Source organism: Notamacropus eugenii, chromosome 1, assembly GCF_028372415.1.
Source record: "Notamacropus eugenii isolate mMacEug1 chromosome 1, mMacEug1.pri_v2, whole genome shotgun sequence".
Taxonomy (NCBI): Eukaryota; Metazoa; Chordata; class Mammalia; order Diprotodontia; family Macropodidae; genus Notamacropus; species Notamacropus eugenii.
Genome location: NC_092872.1, coordinates 38,868,836 through 38,891,614, shown reverse-complemented (window position 1 = coordinate 38,891,614; position 22,779 = coordinate 38,868,836). Strand labels below are relative to the sequence as shown.

The following is a 22,779-nucleotide window of genomic DNA, read 5'->3' as shown; positions in this document are numbered from 1 at the left end:
AGAAACTTAGTCCTCATCTTTCCCCGACATACCAAACAGAATGCTAAACACTGCTACCTCTTCAATGAAACCTCTATGGTGGAGACACTGAACAAGAGTTAAAGTACTTGGGTACAAATTCCAAATTCTGCAACCCCTTACCTACCTGCATGACCTTGACCCCTGGGGCTGTCTCACTTATAAAATAGACTCAATAAGGTGGTCTCTAAGGTCTATTCTATAGCCTATCATAGAATATAAACAAAAATGAACACTCCCTACCTTCAAATTTTTCTAGGGCACTTCTGAAATTTGTACTGGTAATAATATACTCCAGCTTATAATGTACCAAATCTATCATAGTATTTACTTGCATTAATTTACTCCATTAGCCTATAAGGTTCTCAAAGGTTACCACTGTTACTTTTCTTTTCTGTATGTGGACAGCAAGCTGCAGAGTGGATAAAGCACTGCACTTGGAGTCAGGGAGACCTGGATTCAAATCCTGCCTTAGATATCTATTAGCTGTGTGAATCCTTAGACAAATCATTTAACTTCACTCACTCTAAGTTCCCCATCTGTAAAATGCGGAAAATAACAGCACCTATCTCACAGGGTTGTTATGAGGATCAAATGAAAAGTTATAATGCTATTACTGTATATCAAGCACCACATTATATGAACTATAGGCACTTAATACTTAATCTCATATAATTCCTAGGAAGGTGGTACCACACTCTTTTTAAATCTTACCCTCAAACTTACTCTCAGAGAATATGATCAAATAGCCAACCATTACCTAACCTACACAATTCCTATGGAGGGTGTACAGAAATAGCGAGTTGAGCACAAACACGTTGTGATATTTATTTTCTCCCAAGGGGGTCCTAGCTCTGCCAAACTCAAAATCATTTTGATTGTAAACATGTGATTACTTTAAAACCAATCAGTCTTTTTAGATTGATAACTAGCTGATACTTACATGTTACAAACACATAAGATCAACAAAGCATAGCTTTCACATTTTTTTATGTGGTTCCAAACTCTTAAAGGCTGAAAGCATGAAATTGGCTGGCCATGAATAATCTCATCTTCTTGAGAGTACCCAATGAACATAAATATTTTTTGCATTCTGTTTGGAAACAAAAGTCAGGTATTAACTTTGAGTTTAATGGGGTTTTTTTGTTTTAGTTTTTTTTTTTTTTAAGATTTAGAGGGAAAATTATTATAGATGGCATCCTATTTTGTCTTCAGTAAAGCACAGGGATATGGTCAAAATGACTCCTTAGGATATCAGCCTGGCAGACTTTCCAAAGACAAGGGTTTTAACAAATCACAGCCCTCCAAATACAAAGCAAGCCAAGCAGATACAGGAAGAGTGAGTGAGAGAGAGAGAGAGAATGTATGTGTGAAAGTGTGTGTCTTTGTGTCTTGCAGGGAGGGTTCCTACACCAAGAGTAGATAAGACAAAAGGAATACAACATGGCTAACTAGTTAAGGCCCAACTCATTTTTACTATCCTTTTATTTTAAAAAAATTTATTAGCACTTAAAATGTTGATGATTTAACAGTAGCAATCCCCTCCAATCCACTGCAGCTGAGCAACTACCAACTCCAAAATAACTTGACTTAATTTCAATGAAATTGAGATGTACAGTTTCAATCAAAGGCAGAAGTCCTACCATAATACCCAATTCCAGTTAAAATGTTATATTCTTTGGTCACATCATCCACCTTAAAGAGCAACCATAATTACATCTTAATTACAATTTTACAAACAAAACAGATTTTTAAAGACTTTCGCAACTCTTGAACAGAGGGGAAAGGGAAGAGGGAGAAGGAGAGAGAATTTCAGAGGCTGAACAATGTTTCCCTATAAAAAGAAAGCAGGATGTTAAAAAGTTTAAGTAACGTAAGGCAGCAAGTAAATCTTCAATAATCCAAAACAAACCAAGCAACTCAAATCAACAGTTTGTGTGTGTATGTGTGTGCGCACGTATACATACAACACAATCTGTATATTTATTTTTATAAAGGCTTCCTGAGTCGGCGAGCTGGCTCTCTATTCCTCAAACATGCACACAATTATTGCTTCAGTGGAAACATGTTAAAGGTTCACAGCATGCTTATTTACATTTATTGAACTGACAACAGGAAGCTGCATGTGACGATCATTCTTAAAGTCAGAGGCGCAATGTAAAATTCAGAAATAACGAAGTCACCCTTCTTTACACTTTCCCCAAACATTGTGCTAGTTACATCTAAAATGCTGCGTAAAATAGAGCATTTGTTATGATTTTAAAAGACCTTTTTCAAAATGAGTCACTGATCTTGTCAAGAGGCTCTAAAAAATATGAAAGGGTTTTTTTATTCCAGATGCCACTGATCTGACAAGAACAGCTCAATGTGCTTATTAAATAGCTCTGAGTGTTTTATTTATTTCAACATTTCTGGCATGTAATGCGTAAATGGAATCTTTGCATTAACATTCTAATGGACTAGTGGGTATCTCTGTACTAACGAGATGGAAAGCCCAACTCCTACGACAGCCAAACTTCACAATGATCAACTCAATTAGACAAAGACGATTTTTTTTAAAAGGACAAATATTCCAAAAAGTAAAGAAAAGCATGATTACCATCAAGTGAACAGCAGCAGCATCCGTCCTTATCCAGGAAAAACAGGGGGATAGGATTTTGTTTCCTAGGACAGTGTATATCTATTCCTAATAATAAATCTAATCATTTATTGCAGATTTCAGGTTAAGCACAAGAACAGATAATCTGGACCTATTTAGCAATTTCTAGAGAATTTCTGTTCTGTTCATCTCACTTTCATAACAGTGGGACAGAATTATCTCCACAGCTGTTCCCAAATACCTCAAACCTTCAGAAACACAAAATCAGAAATGAACTGTCATCAAAAGGCCTCGTGGTAGCCAGGCACAGACTTGAGTCCATGAAGTGAGCTATGAATGGCAAGTGTGGTGTCTCAGAAAGAGCAAAGCCTCCAGAAAGCAATGCTGCAAAGGGCCAGGCCTTGTGGCATCTAGTATTCAGGCAGTCATGCTGTCTGATGTCTACAGGACTCACTTTAGTTTGAATGAGCCACAAATTAGGCAACTTACAGAAAAGTTTTAAGAGCAAAGCATCATGTGGTCCCCAGCTTGTGAAAACAGATCACTCTTTCCACCCACACCTACTTCAATCGGATGTATAGACTATGCTCATTTCTGAGAGGCAGATGCTTATTTGTTGGGGCCTCATCTACTTTATCTTAATAAAATATGAATTTTTAGTCTGTAGTCCTCTGTACTTGTTGAAGCTCGATAAGTATGTTTGTGTGCCCTCTTTTTTAGTTTTAATTAAAGCAAATCTAGTAGAATTTACTATCCATATGCTTAAAAGCTGTGTGCTATAGGGACTCCATACCCAAGGCATTTCTACTGCTACAGAGCTACTTATAAACTGTATAAAAAATTTTTTCAAAATGAAAAAGCACATCACAAATCAAATACCAAATTCCTGGGCACTATCACATTTTCACCATATGTTCAGGTGTCCAATCTCACTAAAAGACATCTTCAAACTCAAGGAAAACCAGTCATGCTAGACAATAAAGGAATGGGCTTATAGAAATAATCATACAATAGAATGTGACATGAACCCAGTGCAATATCTTCTGCATAAATAAATATCTAAAAGATGCAGAAATAACCCAAATAATAAAGAAATCAGAATAAATATTTATAAAATATTCAACCACATTTTTAAAAAAAGGCCAAAGGGGCAGCTCAGTGCTCTGACACAGGAAGTCAGGATCATCTTGTTTCTGTCTCTGTCTGGACCCAGTATTATCAGTACTCTGAAAAGAAAGGCCTGTGAGAACCCAAAGGAAACTCTGGCTTCTCCATTCCCTAAAGTGGTATATTCAAGAACAAGTACACAGATTTCTAGGAGAATGTAAGGCATTCAAAACACCAAGGCCAAGATACACAATGCTGATCCAAGATACTGGCATGCAATTCCCAACATTGGTGAATGTTCCAAGTGCAGTAATGCATGGGCACTCTTCAGTTTCTTTAAGAATTATAGCTCGTTAGAGCTGGAGAGAGACTTTGAGAGATCACCTGTTGTTTCAACCCTTCACACAATCATATAATCCACTACACAGCCCAGTTCTAAATAGAGTCACTACTTCATATGCTGTTCTACTCACTGAGCAACAAAAAATGCTCGATGATTTTAAATCAGAAATGCTATTTCCTTCCATTAACACTAATTCGACATCATTTAATTTCTACATGATCCTGAGGGAAAAGTTTACAGGAAGTGTTTTTTCCCTTTTGTTTTTTCAAAAGGTCACATAAAATGAGACACCCTTGCAAATGGCAATACCCACATGGGCTTCACTTCCTGGCATTTTCAAGAATCAAAAGGCCACACCCCAATATATCATCTGGGGTTCTGCTGCCTGAAGCTTTTTCCCAGCCTCTCTTCTGGCTCAAGCAAGGAAAAGCAAAACTATTAGTTGTCAAGAGGGGCTCTCCCCGCAATTTCTGAGGAGTTCCGCTTCCATACAACAACTGAAAGCAACAGAGCGCACCTAATAATAACCGCTGAATCAGGCCAACTACCTTCCTTAGGTAATATTCCATGTCACACAGGAATGGAGTATGGCACTAGCCATGACAGAGATTAAAATACATATAAGTCATAGGTGCAAACCCAACCAGAAGGAAATGTCCAGTCTGGGAACCTGTCCTTCAAGGCATCCAGCTGGGGAGACCTCTTGTCCTCTCCAGAAAAGTAGTGGGCAGCTATGGCCACAGTGACCATTCCTTCAAGATGTTCTTCTGAGACCTGGCAGAAAGAAAGGGGTAGATTTCATTTAGCACTTAGTCCCTCTTATCTTGACCTCATCAGTATCATTTCATTCTAAATACAATTTAAATCTGCTCAATTAGAAGGCACTAGAGAAAATAAAATGCATATATCTGTACCCCTGAGCTACTTACTGGTCAAAGAGCCCAATGAGCAGAATGATGATGAGTGAGAGAACCAGTAAATGGGCAGTTTACATGCCAAAATAAAAAGAAAAATAGAATTTTGTTATCAAGTATGTGTCAGCAGCCAACTTAAAAAGCTATTCTCTTGGAGAAACTAATACTTTCAATGATGTCCTGCTGCAAGAGTTTTAAAAATAATTTTTAAAATAAATTTTTAAACGAATAAGGTAAAGTCTACAACCAAGCTGTTGTCTGTCTTGTGCTACGTTCCCTCGAAAAGGCAGAGGAGAAACTTACTATCGTGAAGCTCCTCAACCTGGGTCAAAGTCAGAGTTCAAACAAAATCTATCACCCAGAGCACCTAACGTGTATGTAACAGGTACAAAGTTAAGTAGTGGGTGATTTAATTCTGCTTTAAATTAATTCCAGTTCAAGTAGTCCATTTCACAGAGTCACCCTGATGCATACATTCTGTAAACGTCATGCCTAATCACAAGGAGGTACCACTTTCCTTCTGGAACTGTGTATGTGTGTTCATCCTTCGTTGCCGAAGAAGACCATGCCATTGGAGAAATGATGACATGACTTGCGCTTGACTTTGTTTTGAGTGACGGAGGGCTGTGCAGATCACCAGCCTCACTTCTCCTCCAGAGCCATCTGAATCCAGTGACTAGATATTCCTCAGGATGACTGGAGAAGGCCCAGGATGAGGCAACTGAGGTTAAGTGACTTGCCCAAGGTCACACAGCTAGTGAGTGTCAAATGTCTGAGGTGAGATTTGAACTCAGATCCTCCTGACTCTTGCACTGGTGCTCTATCCACTGCACCACCTAGCTGCCCTCCTTCTGGAACTACCCCTCATGTGAACTCCATTTTATCTTCACTGAGTTCAATAACAAGTTCAGTATTAGAGAAATTTCTTAAGTACAAAGTGCTGGGAAATCAAAATCAATTTTCTTCTTCCCACCTGCACATCTATCCAGAAGTTCCAGGGAGAAGCCTGTAATCCATGAGAATAAAATACAAAATAATCTCCTCCTTTACTTGTAACTGGTGTGCCATTGCCAAGAGACCATCGGGAAAGTGTTGACCCTTCATGTGTTCGGACATAGAATGACATGTGAGTAGGACCTATATAATAAAAAGAATAATTTCAATTGATTAAGGAAAATTTAATGGTAAAAGTCAGCACTCTCCTGCCCAAACCCATCCGTGAGTGTTCAAGTCCCAAACATCTTTTAACTCACCCCAAAAGTCTAGTTCATATTTATATAATTCAGAACAGTCAGAGAGAATGAGTTTCAGCTTCTGGGAGGACTGACATGTACAAGCCTCAGCACAGCCCCCAAACATGCTATGGTTCTGGTAAGGAAAGATATCACCTATGATTTGGCATTTCTGCTTAATTCAAAGAGCAACTCCACCACATTATAGAAATGACAAATATTCCCATATTAGGTTCAGCCCTGTAAATAAAGCTACCAAAAAGATCGAAGAACATAAATTGGCTTTAGGCCATGAAAAGAGCAGCAAAAGAGGATGAGATCAATAAAACAAATCCACTTCTGCCAAATGAAAGGCTGAATTTAAGTCTAGTCCTCAAATGAAGGTAGTAAATGTTAACCTGAAGTATGACGATCCTAAGCAGGCTCAACTATTTTTGGAGAAACTATAAACCTTTCCAAACTTACTCATCATAACATCAGATTAGGAAAACAACAAGTAAAAGAAAGAGATTCATCTTACTTACCTGTTACTTCAAATGTTAACTTCATAGACTCCCAGGGTGTTTGCTCTTTGGATATAAGCCTAAACTGAGCAGGCTTTCTGGGAGAAACTTCTGGTGCAGGAAGATACCAATTTTTCCTTGTTTGAAAAAAAGGATATTGAGAGCTTTAGAAATGTTTTTCACATATTATGGAATCTCAAGTGAAGAAGCAACAATGTCTACTGTTTTCAATACAGCATCTGAAGCACTGAAGATGTCTAGTACATGTTAAAGTAGCAGTTTCTATGGCAATAAACTGTGATTTCAAAATATCAACCAGTTAATTCTCTCTGTGGGGACAGAATCTAAGCAGCACATCCTGAAAGACCAAGGGAATTAGTTAAACTTAGTCAAAAATATATCACCAAAAGTCAGATTAACAAAAAAGGCTTCAATCCCTGCTATACCGCCCACTTCATTTCAATTCTAGGCTTGGGCCAGGCTTTCTTTCCCAAAACACAAAGGCTTTCCAGAAAAAAATTTTCTTATTTTTCTAAAATACCTAAACAAGCTAAATGAGACTGAAGCTTCCTGCTCAACTGCTTTCTCACAGGACAGAGGCTCCTGAGCCAACCCACTCTTTCCAAAGTTTCCCAAGAAAGAATCGCTGAGGTTGACAAACCTCAGTTAAACCACCATAGTAAGAAACTTTATCCCACAAAACAAGCAGAATTCTGAACAACATAAATACAGTAGAAAGGGTTTATGATTCTTCAGCAGCATAAATACTTAATAATGAAACTCTGAGTCACTAATAGGTATTAGAAAATCTCCATCCACAAAGGGACCTAAAAATAACAATGTTCCTACCAACCTGATTAAAAAGTGCACTGGAAGATACCAAGGGAAACCACAGAGGGGAGCTGCCTCCTCACAGGGGGCTCTGATAGTGTCATTGATCTCAGGGATATGAGGAGTGATGTGAGACATTCCAGTGTAATCAAATCCATTAATCCATATTCCAGAGTCTCTCTTCACTATACTTCCATCCAAGCCATGAAATGTTCTAGTTAAATGCTTTAGAGAAAAATTAAGAACACTGATTAATAAAAAAATAAAAAAGGATAAAGAATCACACCAGCAACTAACTTTTAAAAATAAAAATGCAGTTCTCCCTAAACAATTAAGTACTGAGACAACTTGAGTCAATGAAACAAAACTGAACCTCCCATAAATGGTTCTTTAATGTGGTAATGATAAAACAAGATTTCTCCACATCACATGTATTCATTTGCTCCCCAAGCTAATTTCCTATGACAATTTATCACTAGTCAGGAGCCTCCTACTTTTAGTTTTTCTCTCCTATTTTGTTTCAAGATAAAGTACAGCCAACTGTCAATAACTGAGGGACCATTTAAACAACCTAGGAATTATCCAGGATTGCTAATTCCCTGCTATTTCTCTTTCATTTAACAACCTGTTAGCACTTCTATCAAAAATAATGGCAAGAAATGAGCAGAATCAGGAGAACATTGTACACAGTAACAGCCACAGTGTGCGAGGACTATTTTGATAGACTTAGCAGAAAGAACTTTGGAACAGGAACACAGAATGATGCAGACTATTTTCTCTTCCATTATGTTTGGTATTGGTTTGGTTTTTCTCATGGTTTCTCCCATTCATTTTAATTCTTTTACACAAAACAACTAATGAGAAAATGTGTTTAATAAGAATGTATGTGTAGAACCCATGTAAGATTGGATACCATCTTGGGGAGGGAGGGGGAGAAAATTTAAGACTTATGGAAGTGATTGTTGAAAACTGAAAACAAATAAACTGATTTAATACAAAAACAATAAGGGCAAGAAGACAAGGAGGCTCAACCTAATCAAGTACTAGTATTATTCTACAGCAGCTCAGAGTAGTAGATTCCAACTATCAAAACAATGTGCAAGGATCATGTCATTCATCAGTTTCCATTATCATGTGATGCTACAGAAGAGTCAACTCTTCAATTTCACTAGCATTCTTCTAAACAAAATAGCCTGATTTTGCCAAAGATTAGGAGAGCTCAGATTTGCTGTCAGTCTAGAGAAATACAACTTTAAATTCATCATAAGAAAATTTATAAATATATTGATAGCTTATGTATTAACTAAAATAAAAAGATTTTTTAAAACACACACACACACACGTTTTTACCTGAAGAAAGACTCTCTTGGGCTTTGGATTAGCAGGATCAGCACTATATGGAAAGAAGACACCACTGCAAACAAGAAGGAATGTAATTGCACATACTGAAGCCAAAGCAAATATCGTCACCTTTGTGTTTTTGGCAAGATAAATGAAGGTAATCTGAAGTACAAAACACAAAAACAGGTAACACTGGTTAAAAGATACAGGGAAAAGCACTCATACTGACTTGAATCATACTGTAGACTTTTTCTACCACATAACCAAAATAAAGTCACGAGGAGTTTCGTACACAGCACTATCCAATACCTCTTTGACACAGTGAGGGGATCCCAGCAGATCAGATTTTGTCATGCAGAGAGCTGTGCACACCACCACATCAGCCGTAATGCTGCTGGGCTTTACATGCAGGTATTGGGGAAGATAAAATAGGGGATGAATTTTCTGTATGCTCTCAAATGCTTATGCACCCCTTTCATTCTTTTAACATAACACTGTAATACTACCTTGGCACAGCACCAAAAAAGAATAATATCCAATTATGCTGACAAGAAAGAAAACAGCAGCAGTAGCAACATGAAATTACAAGAGAGGTATCTCTAAATCTCTTCAAGGCTGGTAATAAGTCTCTAAAAATAATCAGTCAATAAACAGTAAGTATTTACTGTGTGCCTAGTACTGTGGGAAGCAATGGGGATGTAAAGTAAGATTGTAGACTTCCCTCAAAGAGCTTATTTTCTATACACAACTTCTAAATTCAATACAGCCTAAAACATACTGACTACATGACATGGCTTTATGGCATTCTGTCAATGGCTAAGCTTAAACTAGCTCTAAATTGACATTTGGAAGATCATCCTGGCCTGAAAGATAATGCTGAACTTGGAGTCAAGAAGACCATGGTACAAATTCCACTTTAGACACTTACTAGCTGTGTGACCACAAACAAATCCCTTAACCTCTCTTGCATTTCTGTATCTGTAGTCCTGGTGCTAACAATAACACCTGTAATGCACATGTCACTAAGTTGGGAGGAGACTGTACAAAGTTTAAAGCGTTATATAAATGTCAGCTGCCATCAGACTGAGAACTAAAAGGACCTTAGAAGAAGAATCAGAAAATGAGGCCAGGGAAGTGCCTCACTTAAGGTCATGTAACTATTAAAGCTGTCAACATCCAATCAATATGGAAGGGAAATTTAAAAAAAAATAAAAAGTCGGCCAGTTGATTTGTAACTTCATGTGTATCAAGGGGAGTAACATGGAAGGAAACTGGAGCTATAAGGCTTTAAATGACCCCTGGAAGAGTCAGCCTTTTGCCCTCTGGGTAACAGCTGACCAAGCACTGTACTGCTAACAGCCCCTCTCTGCTGTTGGAGAACTCGAGGCTAAGCAGAAATGTCATCACTAGAACCTCCTAAACTATATAAAATGTAGGGAATGTCAATCCTAGGAGGTGGATGCCACACAGTGGTAGAAAGAACACTTGCTTAGCACTGCGCCTGGCACACAGTAGGCATTTAATAAATGCTTGCTGAATGACGACGAGATTTGGAGGCGGAGGCCCTGGGTTCATGTCCTCAGGCAGGGCACTCAGTCATTTCAGAGGCTGGGAAAGGGCCTTGGAGATTTCTAGTCTAACTGCCTCAGTGACCCACCCAAAGCCGAAGAGGCAGTAGAGGTTGAAGGTACAAATATTGTCAGAAGAGTTTCAAATACTTCTCAATTTCCAGTACGAAGTAAGGAGCCCTAAGTAGACCCCGTCTTACCGATTCTGTCCACATATAAACTACATAAAGAACAAGCAAGGGAAAAAAGTGCTTAGTTATTCCAGCCTTCCAATATTTCTCTCCTCTAACTTCTATTCACAACTACAAAAATCTACCTTCTCTCCAGCTGTCAGGCTCCTGTGAGGTACTGACTTTTTTCCATCTTTGAGCTAGAGGGTGGTAATTTTGAGTAAGGTAGCCTAGCACTACCCCATCCTTGACTGGTTCACCATTCTACAGTATCTGTTGCCACAGTTCAGACATCTGAATTATCCACGGCCCAGGGAAGAGGAGGAGGACAGAAACAATTAAAAACCAGTAACCCTAGTTTAATTAATAGTTTCCACTTTCAGCTTTCTGAGAGGTAAAATGTGCTCATCTGTGGTTTACCATGCCTACCTCCTTTAGAGAATCCAGCAAACACTGACACAGCAGAGGAAACAAATCCCCTTTAACAAAAGGAAATTCCCCTCCCTTAATAAAAGGATTTGTTCTGTCAAGTTTGGATTCAGTCAAAGGGCTGCACTTGAAGACCTACAGGACCACACATGGCCTTGAGGTCACAGATCCCGCCCCCCTTCCTGCACCAAACCTATTCCTTTTAGTGAGGAGGATGATCAGGCCATACTGTGTACTCTCCTACTGTCTCCTTGATCCTCCAGGCCCCTGGCACTATCACCTTATCAAATGATATAAGCTCAGAATCCTGGGACCTTATTCACACCCTAGAATTGCACTCCTAGGAAATCTGGCCCTTCCCATTATTCCTGAGGTTGAACTTTCTTTGTATGTTGTCTCTGCCATCAGAATGCGAATGCCTTCAGAGCAGGGGTTCTCTGGGTTTTCCTGTCTACATGCTCAACACTTAGCACAGTTCTTAGAACATCGGAAGTGTTTTAATCTATGCTCACATGTTCATCTCCTGGTAATCTTCACAGCAATCATCAGAGTTGCAAGTATGTTCCGCATTTTACAGAGAAGAAAAGTGAGACTCAGAGACATTCAAATAGCAGAATTCAGACATAAATCTTTTGACTGTGGTAATCCTAAAGTTTTAATTAATGTTACTTAAATAGATTTTAGTTAGGTTTGAGAAAATAATTTTAATAAATCCACAAGGATTTCAAGAGAAGATCACTGAAGGAGGCAGTAGATTTCAAGTGGCATTATTCTGAGAAGTTTCTTTGTTAACAAGAAACTAACTTTGATATTGCTAGAATATATAAAATAATTATAATCTACAACATCAAGAAGTTACATAGCTATTTCATTATAGAAAGTCTTCCCAGGGGTACTTTTTCTCTCTTAAAAAAACTTAATGAATCATAACATGTTTGATTTCTCTTTTCTAAAAGCAGAAGAGTTCCACAAGATATCAGGGAATACGTACAGGACCATAGATTTGGAACCAGAAGCAATTTTAGAGGTCAAAGAGTTCAACCCTTTCATTTTAGTAAATGCTTACTGACCAATTACTTAGATCAATAATTCACCCTGAGGGAAGATACTACTACTAAATTATTACTAGATCATGAATTATTGTTTCTCCTGCACAAGCTGTGATATGTGACCTAAATGCTATGTGTTTATTCTAAAGGTTCATGAAAAAATATCAACAAACATTCAGAGAGGTTCTATTCCAAGTGAGTTTCACTGATGGAACCCAATTATCATCTGCAAAAGCTTCCACAATCTCACAGCAGAATTTAACAAAGACAATTTAGAAAGAATTTGTAGTAGAGACCAGGGTCAAAATTAGATACTTTGCTTAGGTCACGTAGCCCACAGAGTTTTCATTCAACTATACTTATGTCACTATTTGTCCCTTTAATACATCCTCTCCAATCACTAAAATATAAACATGACCTGGTACTACCACATCTACCACAAACTGGCACTTGGCAAAATTTGCTATTGCAAACAAAAACTAAAATTTTTCTTACGAAATAGGAAGACAAAATCATTGCACAGAGCGCCAGAATGGAAGCCAACACAACATCAGGTGGGATTTCTGAACCACTTCTTCCTAAAATGGGTGTAAACATTTCAAACACTGCCCAAATAAGGTACAGTGCATAAAGATAAGGAATAAACATGCCCAGAAGGTAAATCATGATAAATCTTCCTTTGGCACCTGTTAAGACAGAGGAAAGAAAAAAAAAGTTTACAGTCTGTCCTGAAATCAGATCTAGATTTTAAATCATCACCATAAATCTGAAGAGCAATTATAGGATATCTACTAATTCCTTAAACATTTAGAGGAAGAATGTTTAATATTACTGTCATCCTTGTGAAACTTTAAATGGGGCATAAGGCAGCACAACTGTGATATAATAGCATATATAAAATATATGTGTGTATGTAATACACATGTTTGTTGAAGCCAGATAAAAGAGAAAACTTCCATTCCACTGGGGGAAGGGCTCCAACGTGGTAACCAAGCATGGGCAACAAAAGCGGAGGAGGGAGGGATTATTTACAAGGAGGGGAGGAGGCAGGAATGAAGGGGATGGCATTAAGGAAGGCTTCACAGAAAAGATGGCATCTGAACTGAATCTTGAAGAAAGACAAGGAATTATACTGTACAGAAGAGAAAGTTTAGATTTCTATCAGGATGTTATAGGGGTAACAGATACCAGGTCTAAAAGGACAGAAATGATCCAGGTCAGCCAAAGGGAGAATCCAAGTGACAGAAGCCAAGATGAGCAAGACACCAGAGGTACAACTGGAGTATAGGTAGACAAAAGCAGATTCACTGAGCCACGACAAAAAAATAAAAGGAAGATACTTCCTTCCCAGGGCTCAGTTCATGTGCCATCCATCTACTAAGGGAAGTCCATTCTAATTTCCTCCTCTTTCTTTAAATTATCATGGAAAGGCAATACCTGTTCATGTTCTGTATCTCCCCAAAAGCATGTAAGCATGATGAGGACCAGGTACTGGTTTTCCTTTAGTCATCTAGCTGAATCTCTTGTAAACAGCAAGCTATTCAATAAATGTATACTGGATTAAACTGGAGAAAAGCTGAGGAGCACATTTTAGTAGGCCATCACACATAAGCTACTTCCCAACATTCTTTAGATCATTCTTTAGATACGTTTTTGTTTGTGATCAGCCTGAAGGGGCTGAGAAGAAAGAACATGGCATGGGAGACTTCAAGGGGTGCTCTTCATTTTGCTGTCTGATCATTAACTTCAGATAAGGCTGGGGATCCACCTGCTCCTAGGATCTGCAGCCTAACTGTGGCTCTCTAGAGACAGAGTGGCAAAGTACCTAAAGTTTAAATATTTTTAACATTTTAGAAAAACTCAAGTGAAGGTAACAGAGAGGTCATGGAAACGAAAGAGCCTACTGCCTGACAGACTAAGCAGAACCTCCTAGCAACAGCCAGAATGTGGGTCCAGGAGGCAAGTCCTGAAAATTCAACAAACTCCCAACAGAGTCAAATCAAGGAGACTACCAGAGTCTGTAAGAGACAGTGAGTTACTTATTCACCAAGTCCTGACAAGTCTCTTCCTATGCCATACTGACCTCCCCCATTTTGAAGGGAAAAGTAGAGGGGAAGACAACTAGCCGGTGGTAATTACCATGTCCTTTGTTAAAGAAAAAACAGACTCCCCTGTGGAAGGGATAAGAGGCACTATTCTAGAAAGCTCATCCCCAAAGCTAGATGAGCCTAATCATGTCTAAGATTCAGTATTTCAACTTTTAATGTTAGAAGTCACTCACCTACATCTGCTAGAACCACGGGTATATTTTTATCATTTTTTACTTAGATTATTGCAAAAGTCTAACAGAATAAGAAATAGGCAAATAGATGGGACTGTCTTCTATCAACACTAACCTAGAGAACTACTGTAATAAAACAGGCTGGCACTTAGAACACAAACACTCTACACAGCACAGATCAAGGTGAGAAAGCAAGCCCAAGATACCTATCTGGAGTTAATTTACAATTAAGGGAAATTTCTCCCCTACAACTGTATGAAAAAATTTCTTACCATTTCGCTTGAATTCCTTATTGACAAGCAGCTTTGTGAGTAGCGGAAACACCACCCAGATAGCACTAATAAATGCAGAACACAGGCCTTGGGAAGTGAGCAAAAGAAGAGAAGCACAGTGCACAAAGAGCGAGATGTCAAAAAACACCTGTCCCAGGTGTTGGTCACTTGTGTGCTGAAAGAAAAACAGAAATTTTCATTGGACAGTTTGCTTTTTCAATTTAATGTAATCACTTCAGTATCCTTTTAAGTTAACACTAATAAAGCGACTTCTCCTAGGCAGCATACCCTGGCAAAGAATTCCTAATTATTACTGTTCTGCAGTATCAGTAACACCTTATAACTAAACCAAAGTTGTGAAACCCTACTGAAACACTGTTGAGCTGATGGGTTGTTATGACATTTTTTCCTATGGAACCCTAAAACATTATTCCACCTAAAGCCACACTTCTTCTGCAACTAATTAACTATTCTAAATAACTAGTTCACATTTATAGAATGCTTTAAGTTTTACAAAATGCTTCCCCTACAATCACCCTGTGAAGTAATATTAGTCTACACATTTTACATTTGAGATAACTGAGGCAGAGAGATTAAATGATTTGCCTAGGGAGACACAGTTAATAAATTATCAGAGACAAGGACTAAACTCAGGTCTCCCAATTCTGAGCCCATTCGATCACACTGCCTCCATGCTAATCTGTTTTTTTAACACCTTTTGTTTTTACTAACTATAATACTTACATATATATATACATACATATGTGTGCATACATATATATACACATATATGTGTGTGTGTGTACATACATACATATATATATATATATATATATATATATATATATATATATATATATATATATACACACATATCTTTCAACTGCCTCTCACCACACACGAAGACTAATCTGACAATGTAGTATCTGTATCTGACTACACAGGCCCTCACAGGATCCTCTCCTCCACGAAGAGAGACTTGGAGTAGGAGCAGCACCAGTAGTAGAATACTAATAATATACATTTAAAATGGGGGCCCGGGTCTCATTAAAAAAATGAACACCTTTATAATTTCCCTTTTCATCTCGCTCTTCAGAACAGAAAGCTCACATGGGCTCTGCCTACATCACACTGTACCAGGCTCCTCCTACCACCCCAACAGGAAGGTAAAAGAGGAATGGAAAGGAGCAGAAGAGCATAATTCTTCTAGACACAAAGACAACTCAGATAAAAGTACTGCTCCCACAATCACTACAATATGTACCTTGGGTTCAGTGGATCCTGCCTTCCAAAATAGATCTTTCTGACATCACATGAAAATAACAACTAATTACCAATACCAAAGCCATTCTGTTCCCCCAGCAGTTTCAGTTATTCTCCCCTTTCTCTATTTAAGTGGTCTAAAAGTTGGCAGTCAATTCAATAATTCAATTCAACAAGTACTTGTTAGGCACCTACTATATACAAGGCACTATATCATTTATGTGTGAGAACAAACACACACACAGCCCCAAAAATAGAGAAGTTCACACTGAAGGAAATACACTAAGACAGATTCCCATTCTAGAAGTTCAAAGGACACGGCCCTGTACTTCACCATAAATTAATTCCATCCAATTTGCGTACTGATTTCTAACTTCATCTTCACCAAATCTAACTCACAGGTGAAACGTACAGTGAAGTAATCATCCAAACCGTGACCAAACACAAGCACTTCTAAAGCCCTCACCATCTCCCTTCACCCCCTCCTTAACACGGCTGTCTCTGTCATACATTCCTGTATAGGGAATCTGGACCAATAAAAACAGGAAAAAAAGGAACAGGAAAAAATCAAAAAACAATTTTATAAGTAACAATAATAAAATCTCAATTAGAAATTTCTGAGAATGAATGTACACAATCTGTATACACATATTATGAAAACATAAGACTTTACATTAATACCACTGGGGCCCTTCTCACTCAATCCTAAAGTTGAATACAGCTCTTGAGAAAACTCTTAGTGTACATGTCACCAGAAATGACTGCCAGAGGGGCACCACTTCAGCAAACTCAAGAAGAACAGACAGCTGAGCAATCATAGATCATGACTCCATACGTTCTCTCACTGTGTAGGAAGATCTGTTTTCAAATTCTGTATCTCCTACTTACTTCCTGGGTGAGCTTAGACAAATCCCCAGTCTCCCTAGGAGTTCCTTCACTGGTGAAATGATGGGGCTAGATGAGATAGTTTTAAAGTTCCACTCAGTTTTAAGTTCTTTGAGAGTAAGCATACAACCAAAATTAGATAAACTTTTGAAAATTTTCCAAATTTAAAATTTGGCTCAAGTTATACAGTCAACTTCCAAGCTCTTTTTTTTTTTAAAAGAATTAAGCTATATTTAAAAATTTTCAAGTTAATAATATTAATTCTAATAGTGTACAGAGGATTCTCTTATAGGAAATTGTCTACATAAGAGACAGTAGAACATTCTGCTGCCTCTAAAGACCCAGAATGTACAAACAATGTGCTGCTCTCCTACAAACTCATGGCATGATAAAAGCTTATAAAGGGAAAATTCAAAAGCATTAATGAAATTAACACAAAGACAAAAGGAAAACAGGAAGCAATTCAGTTGTCTGAGTTATCATCCTTTAACTGATATTATTTTCAATAGCAAACAAGTATCTTTACAAATTAATGAATGGAGAAAAGTCACAAGGTACAAAAAGAAAAAAGTCACAGATGTAATACAAAACTCATTTGTTAAAAAGTTTTTAAAAGAAGAAAAACTAATAGTCTCTGAGATAGAGGAGTTCTCGTGAAAGATGATTTACTTAGAATTTTAACTGACTACAAGTGAAAAGCTTCAAAGATCTCTCTAACTTTACAAAGAATTTAGAAACAGTAACGTAAGCACCATGACAAGACAGAGCATAAAACCTCTCTGAAGTTGGCTTGGACAGAGAGCTGAATGGATCGAGTAAACAAAACTTCATGACTTGAACTTCTGAGCAATTTTCTTCTTAGATACCAGCTTAACCTATACCCTGACTCCCAATTTGTTTGAAGCATCCAGAAAAAAATATTGTTAAGTAGCCTGCCCAGTTTTACCTCAAAAAAGTATACTCAATTAAAATCTACCCCAAACAAAAACAAGATTTAAAAAAAGAAATCTATCTAACAATAACACCAATTTTTGGAATCTAATTACTGCTAAATGTTTCCTTCAATTGCTTGGAATCTACAGAGAGCAAAGGCACATGAAACAGTACATATGTCAAATACTCAGTTCTAGTATTTTTCGACCTATACTCTTCTGGCTAAATGGCTGATTTAAATAAGTTCACCTCCTTCAGGGCAAGGATTCTTCATTATAGGATTGTTGTTTTTTTAAATATTCATGCAATAAAACCAAAAACTTTTTGAAAAAATATAACTTAAACCTTATTCTAAGACAACGGTTCTAAAAATGTTACACTGTGTACCTCTACCCAAATATGAAAAATGCTTCGCAATATTTCTATTCTACTGATAATAATCAGATAAAGAAAACATCTTTTCTTGGTTACATAAAGGAGAAGGCTAACAGGGAGAGGCTGATGGGGAGTGAGTTGTATATACAAATAGGAGGACATAAATAAGAGATAGAAAAAGCCTGTGCTAACAAAGCCTTACTGATGGGAATACCAAATACTGTAATGCAGTTCAGCATACTACAAGCTCCCTAACTTATTTAACATAAGCACTGATTTAGGAAACACTTCCAGCATAGCAATGAAAAGACATCTAAGGCAGTATTTGTCAAGTGAAATTTTTAGGTTTAATCCTTCTCCATCATCACAGTTATGATTTCAGTTTTTCTTCACTTGTAGAAGAAAGCGAGCCAATAAATAACTACAGCACTTACCACAAAATAGAATCTTTTTGCAAGTGTATGCACAAGTGTTATCTTAGCCACAGCTGCAGTCCCATATAGACAGACTGAGACGTAGAAGTGGTTATACCATGAAAGAGACTGCCCAATGAGAGAAATAAACACCGCTATAATAAGAACAGTAACTAAGCTGGTAAACCAACTTATCAGTGTGATGCCAAGGCCACAGAAGAAATCCTTTGTGTAGTTAGCAGCTAAAGAAAAGAAAAATAAAAGTTTAGATTACAAACTTTAGCAAACTCACTATATAACCAACTGGTAAAATTATTGTAGTAAAAGTTAAGAGTAAATATCTTCCATGTCATAAATAATGAAATGATTTACTGATGACATTTATTAGACACTAATATGAGCAATTCAAGCTATTAAAACTTTCTCTAAAGATAACTGAGAATAATTAATCAACTAATGTTTACTGGGTACCTATGAAATAGTGTGATTATGCTGGGCATTTAAATAAGTCAGCCCACAATTGTTTATGTACAGTCCTGTGTATGTGGAATGAATCTAGATAGCCTCTGGAGTCTCTTCTGAAGATATCTTCAGTATCTGCTTGATTCTATGGCAAAAGATTTGTTCGACATGAGACTAAGTCAAAAGATACATACATACATGTATACGTGTCCACACGTATACATGTCTAAAGTGTGTGATACATAGTGTTAATTAAAGGCAGCTATCAAGCACAGTGGGATAGAGGGCTGAGCCTGGAGTCAGCAAGACCTGTGCTCAAATATGGATTCAGACATTTAATAGCTATATGACCCTGAGCAAGTCACTTACCCTCCCTTTGCCGCAGTTTCTTCAACTGTTAAATGATAATAATGGTTTGAAGTTGTTATAAGACTCAATAAGATATTATTGTAAAGTGCTTAATACAGTGCCTAGCACAAAGTAGGCTATATGCGAATGGCTATTCCCTTCTACTTTCCCACCAAATAGATAATATGTATGTATATCATATACCTTATGTATTATTATACATTTTATATGTAATTATATTACATATCTAATATACAATATATTAGATAGATAATATACATTTCTATTATATGAATATTAAAACATTAGATTCAATATCTAGTCAATATCAATATCTAATATTCAATATCTAATGATTACATATCATCTATCTAATATTATAATGATGTATTAGACATATATAAAATATACACACACATATCTATCTATCCATCTATCTAGGGGGAGAGGGGAAGGGAATAATAATTTATATATAACCTCCAATGTGCCAGGCACCATGCTAAGCACTTTACAATAAACACTTTACAAATACTATCTCACTGATCCTCACAACAACCCCACGAGGTATGCAGTTATTCCCATTTAACAGTTGAGGAAACTAAGGCAGAGGAAGGTTGAATGACTTGCCTTGGGTCATACAGTTACTTAGTAAATATCTAAAGCCAAATTTTAACTCAGGTCTCTCTGATTCCAGGCCCAGCACTCCATCCACTATGCCTCATAGCTGCCTTTAATTAATGTCTATGTGTGTAAAAAAAATGTATACATACATGCATGTGGGTATACGTGTATATATACACATACATCCTACACAAACATACACATGTGTGCATATTATATGGGTGGTGGGTGTTTATGTGCAATACTAAGTACATACAGGAATATACGAAACTGTGATTTTGTCAATTTAGAAAATTTCCAGTGATGCATCTATCCATCTATCCATCTATCCATCCATCCATCCATCCATCCATCCATCCATCCATCCATCCATCCATCTATCTATCTATCTATCCATCTACCTCAGCTTGGGAGTCACCTGAGCCATAAAGAAGCTAACTGACTTTCCTAGGTTCACAGATTTGATCACAGTACCCAAAATCCTAGGATCACAGGCAAGATTGAAACTAAGTCTCCTTAATTAAAAGGCCAATACCCTAACCATTATGCAACCCTTACTTCTTGATTTAGTGTATAAAATGCATAAATTTCTATCTCACTCAGACTAAGAGACAACAAATCTGAGAGCTATGAGATGCTCTAATGAACACAGGGGTGTAGAATAATAAGACTACTTGTGGGAGTCTTTCTCAGGATCACATACAATATGCAGTTTTCCCATAACTTAATGCAAAGATAAAGACTTGCCTCATAAAAATTCTATTGCCCTCTTTTTATAGTGAAGATACAGACTTACCCTTCTGTTTGGGCTTCAAGAATTTTTTGCCCAAATATAGGACAACAGATACTACCACCATGTAGTTAATTATTGATCCAACACGAGCTGGATAGGCTATGACAAACAAGCCAAGCACATCAAAAAAGACCATATTTCCATGTCGATACTCAAAGGAAGAAGCCAGCCTGTCAGACGTAGTTAAATATTTAAGCACAGCTAAAATGTTGTCACCTACAGGAAAAAGCAGACATAAACAGCCCATCATTTTTATGTACTATATACAATTATTCTGTACATACTTTGAAACAGAAATAATTAAGCTATGGGAGTCAACTGATCTTCAATTATGTTTTAGTTAAAAAAAGAAGTATTTCTCTTCATATTCTTCCTATTTTTCATTTTCTTTTCACAGACATTTCCAGAAATATATTATCTAAGTCCCCTGCTTCCATTTCCTGTCCACTAATTCTGCCCTTTATTTCATTTCTGCCAATCTTCTGAACTACAACTTCAAAAAATTTCCATGACCACCATCTAGCCAAGTTATATCATCTAAAGCTAGAAAAGAATTGTTCACCCATCACCAATTTTACGGATGACTCTGTATGCTGGGTGTTAAAAAGAAGACCAGTGACACATCAAATGGTTTTCCATGCTCATCCTCCTTGCCTTGTCATCTTCACTTCATTCACTGGTCACTCCCTTCCCTCTAAAGTCACACCTCCCACGAAATCTGTCACAGCAGCCCACTACCACAGTTCAGCCAAAGTGGATGCTGCAAAAAATATACATTGACTGTGTCCACCTCACTTGGGTTCACCAACTGGTAGAATTACTCATCCGTTATTCTATCTGTAATATCCAACTTCCACTGGCTGCCTTGGTATATCTGAAGGGCCTCATAACTCTTAGGCAATCACGTGGCTCTTCCCTTACAGTGTTCTAGTATAACCTAGCTAGGACCTGTACTTCACAATGCACCATCCTGTCTTATCCTAGGACAGTCCAATTCCCTGGTGACCCACAAGGAAATCAACCTCCCTGGCTTTTGGAGAACAGTTATGTCTGCTACTATCGTATACCAGCAGAGCTGCCTAGAATGCCTAGATAAAGCTCATACTATGATGGGCAGCCATGGGGCATGGTAGAGGGAACACTGCACTGAAGAGTTAGGAACACCTGAAGTGAAATCCTGCCTCAGACACTTTTGCCGTGGGACCTAGAGCATGTCACTTGACCTCTCTAAGCCTCAATGTCCTCATCTGTAAAAATACCTACTTCATAAGGCTGCTGTAAGGATCAAAAGAGATAAGGTGTATAACACGTTAAAGTGTTATGCAAATGCTGGCTATCATCATTATTCCTAACTACTGTCTAATACTTTAGCTCCTGACTCCATCTAGAAGTAAAGATCAAGTCACTAAGTGACCTAAATGTGTCTCTCCTCTCCCTCCTTGGGGCACTATGGAATAAAACTGTTCTACAGAATCTTTTTAAGGTTTTTAATTGTTAGGAAACAAAAGCAATATAAAGGTACCCTTGTATTCCCACTGGCATACATAGACTGTCCTTTGTTTACCAGTTCAGAAAACAAAGTGATTGAAGAAGCTTCAATTCCTCTTGGGCAAACGCAGTTCTTTCTCTTACACAAATGTAAACACTGGTATTTAAGAACAGCTCCTACAAACCCCATTAGAAGGCCTGACCTGCGGCTCCCAGGTGAAACAACATTCTTATACCTATCAGCAATAACTCAGAATACTTTCTCAAAGAATAAGCTTTTTCATTCATGGTTAGGTAGAGCTGAAATAATATCATCTGTATGACCTTCAGCTACATTACAGGGTTAGGCTTTTCTAGGCTGCCCAAGCACCTAGTCACCACTGCTCAAGTTCTTTCTAGAAGAAAATACATTCTGTATTCCAAAAAACAACAGAGGTGGAACATGCCTGGTTAGTGAGTAGAGGAAACTACCTGTGTAGATAAAAAGTGCATACTGGGAAATACTTGTTTTCACCTAGCATGATTCCTGCTTAGTCAGCTC

General features: G+C 37.6%; 1 protein-coding gene across 1 annotated transcript in view; it reads right to left on the bottom strand.

Moving 5' to 3' along the window:
• Window positions 1-1,473: 1,473 nt before the first annotated feature.
• The window catches only part of ERMP1 (endoplasmic reticulum metallopeptidase 1), a 44,546-nt gene continuing 23,240 nt past the window's right edge, over window positions 1,474-22,779 (bottom strand). Inside the window, exons 7-15 of the mRNA XM_072597142.1 lie at window positions 20,754-20,966; window positions 18,548-18,768; window positions 14,658-14,832; window positions 12,600-12,790; window positions 8,898-9,050; window positions 7,570-7,772; window positions 6,738-6,853; window positions 5,955-6,118; window positions 1,474-4,841 (exon numbers count right to left, since the gene is read on the bottom strand). Of these exons, the coding sequence (XP_072453243.1) occupies window positions 4,677-4,841; window positions 5,955-6,118; window positions 6,738-6,853; window positions 7,570-7,772; window positions 8,898-9,050; window positions 12,600-12,790; window positions 14,658-14,832; window positions 18,548-18,768; window positions 20,754-20,966 (1,601 nt within the window). The 3' untranslated portion in view covers window positions 1,474-4,676. The remainder of the gene's footprint in view (window positions 4,842-5,954; window positions 6,119-6,737; window positions 6,854-7,569; window positions 7,773-8,897; window positions 9,051-12,599; window positions 12,791-14,657; window positions 14,833-18,547; window positions 18,769-20,753; window positions 20,967-22,779) is intronic.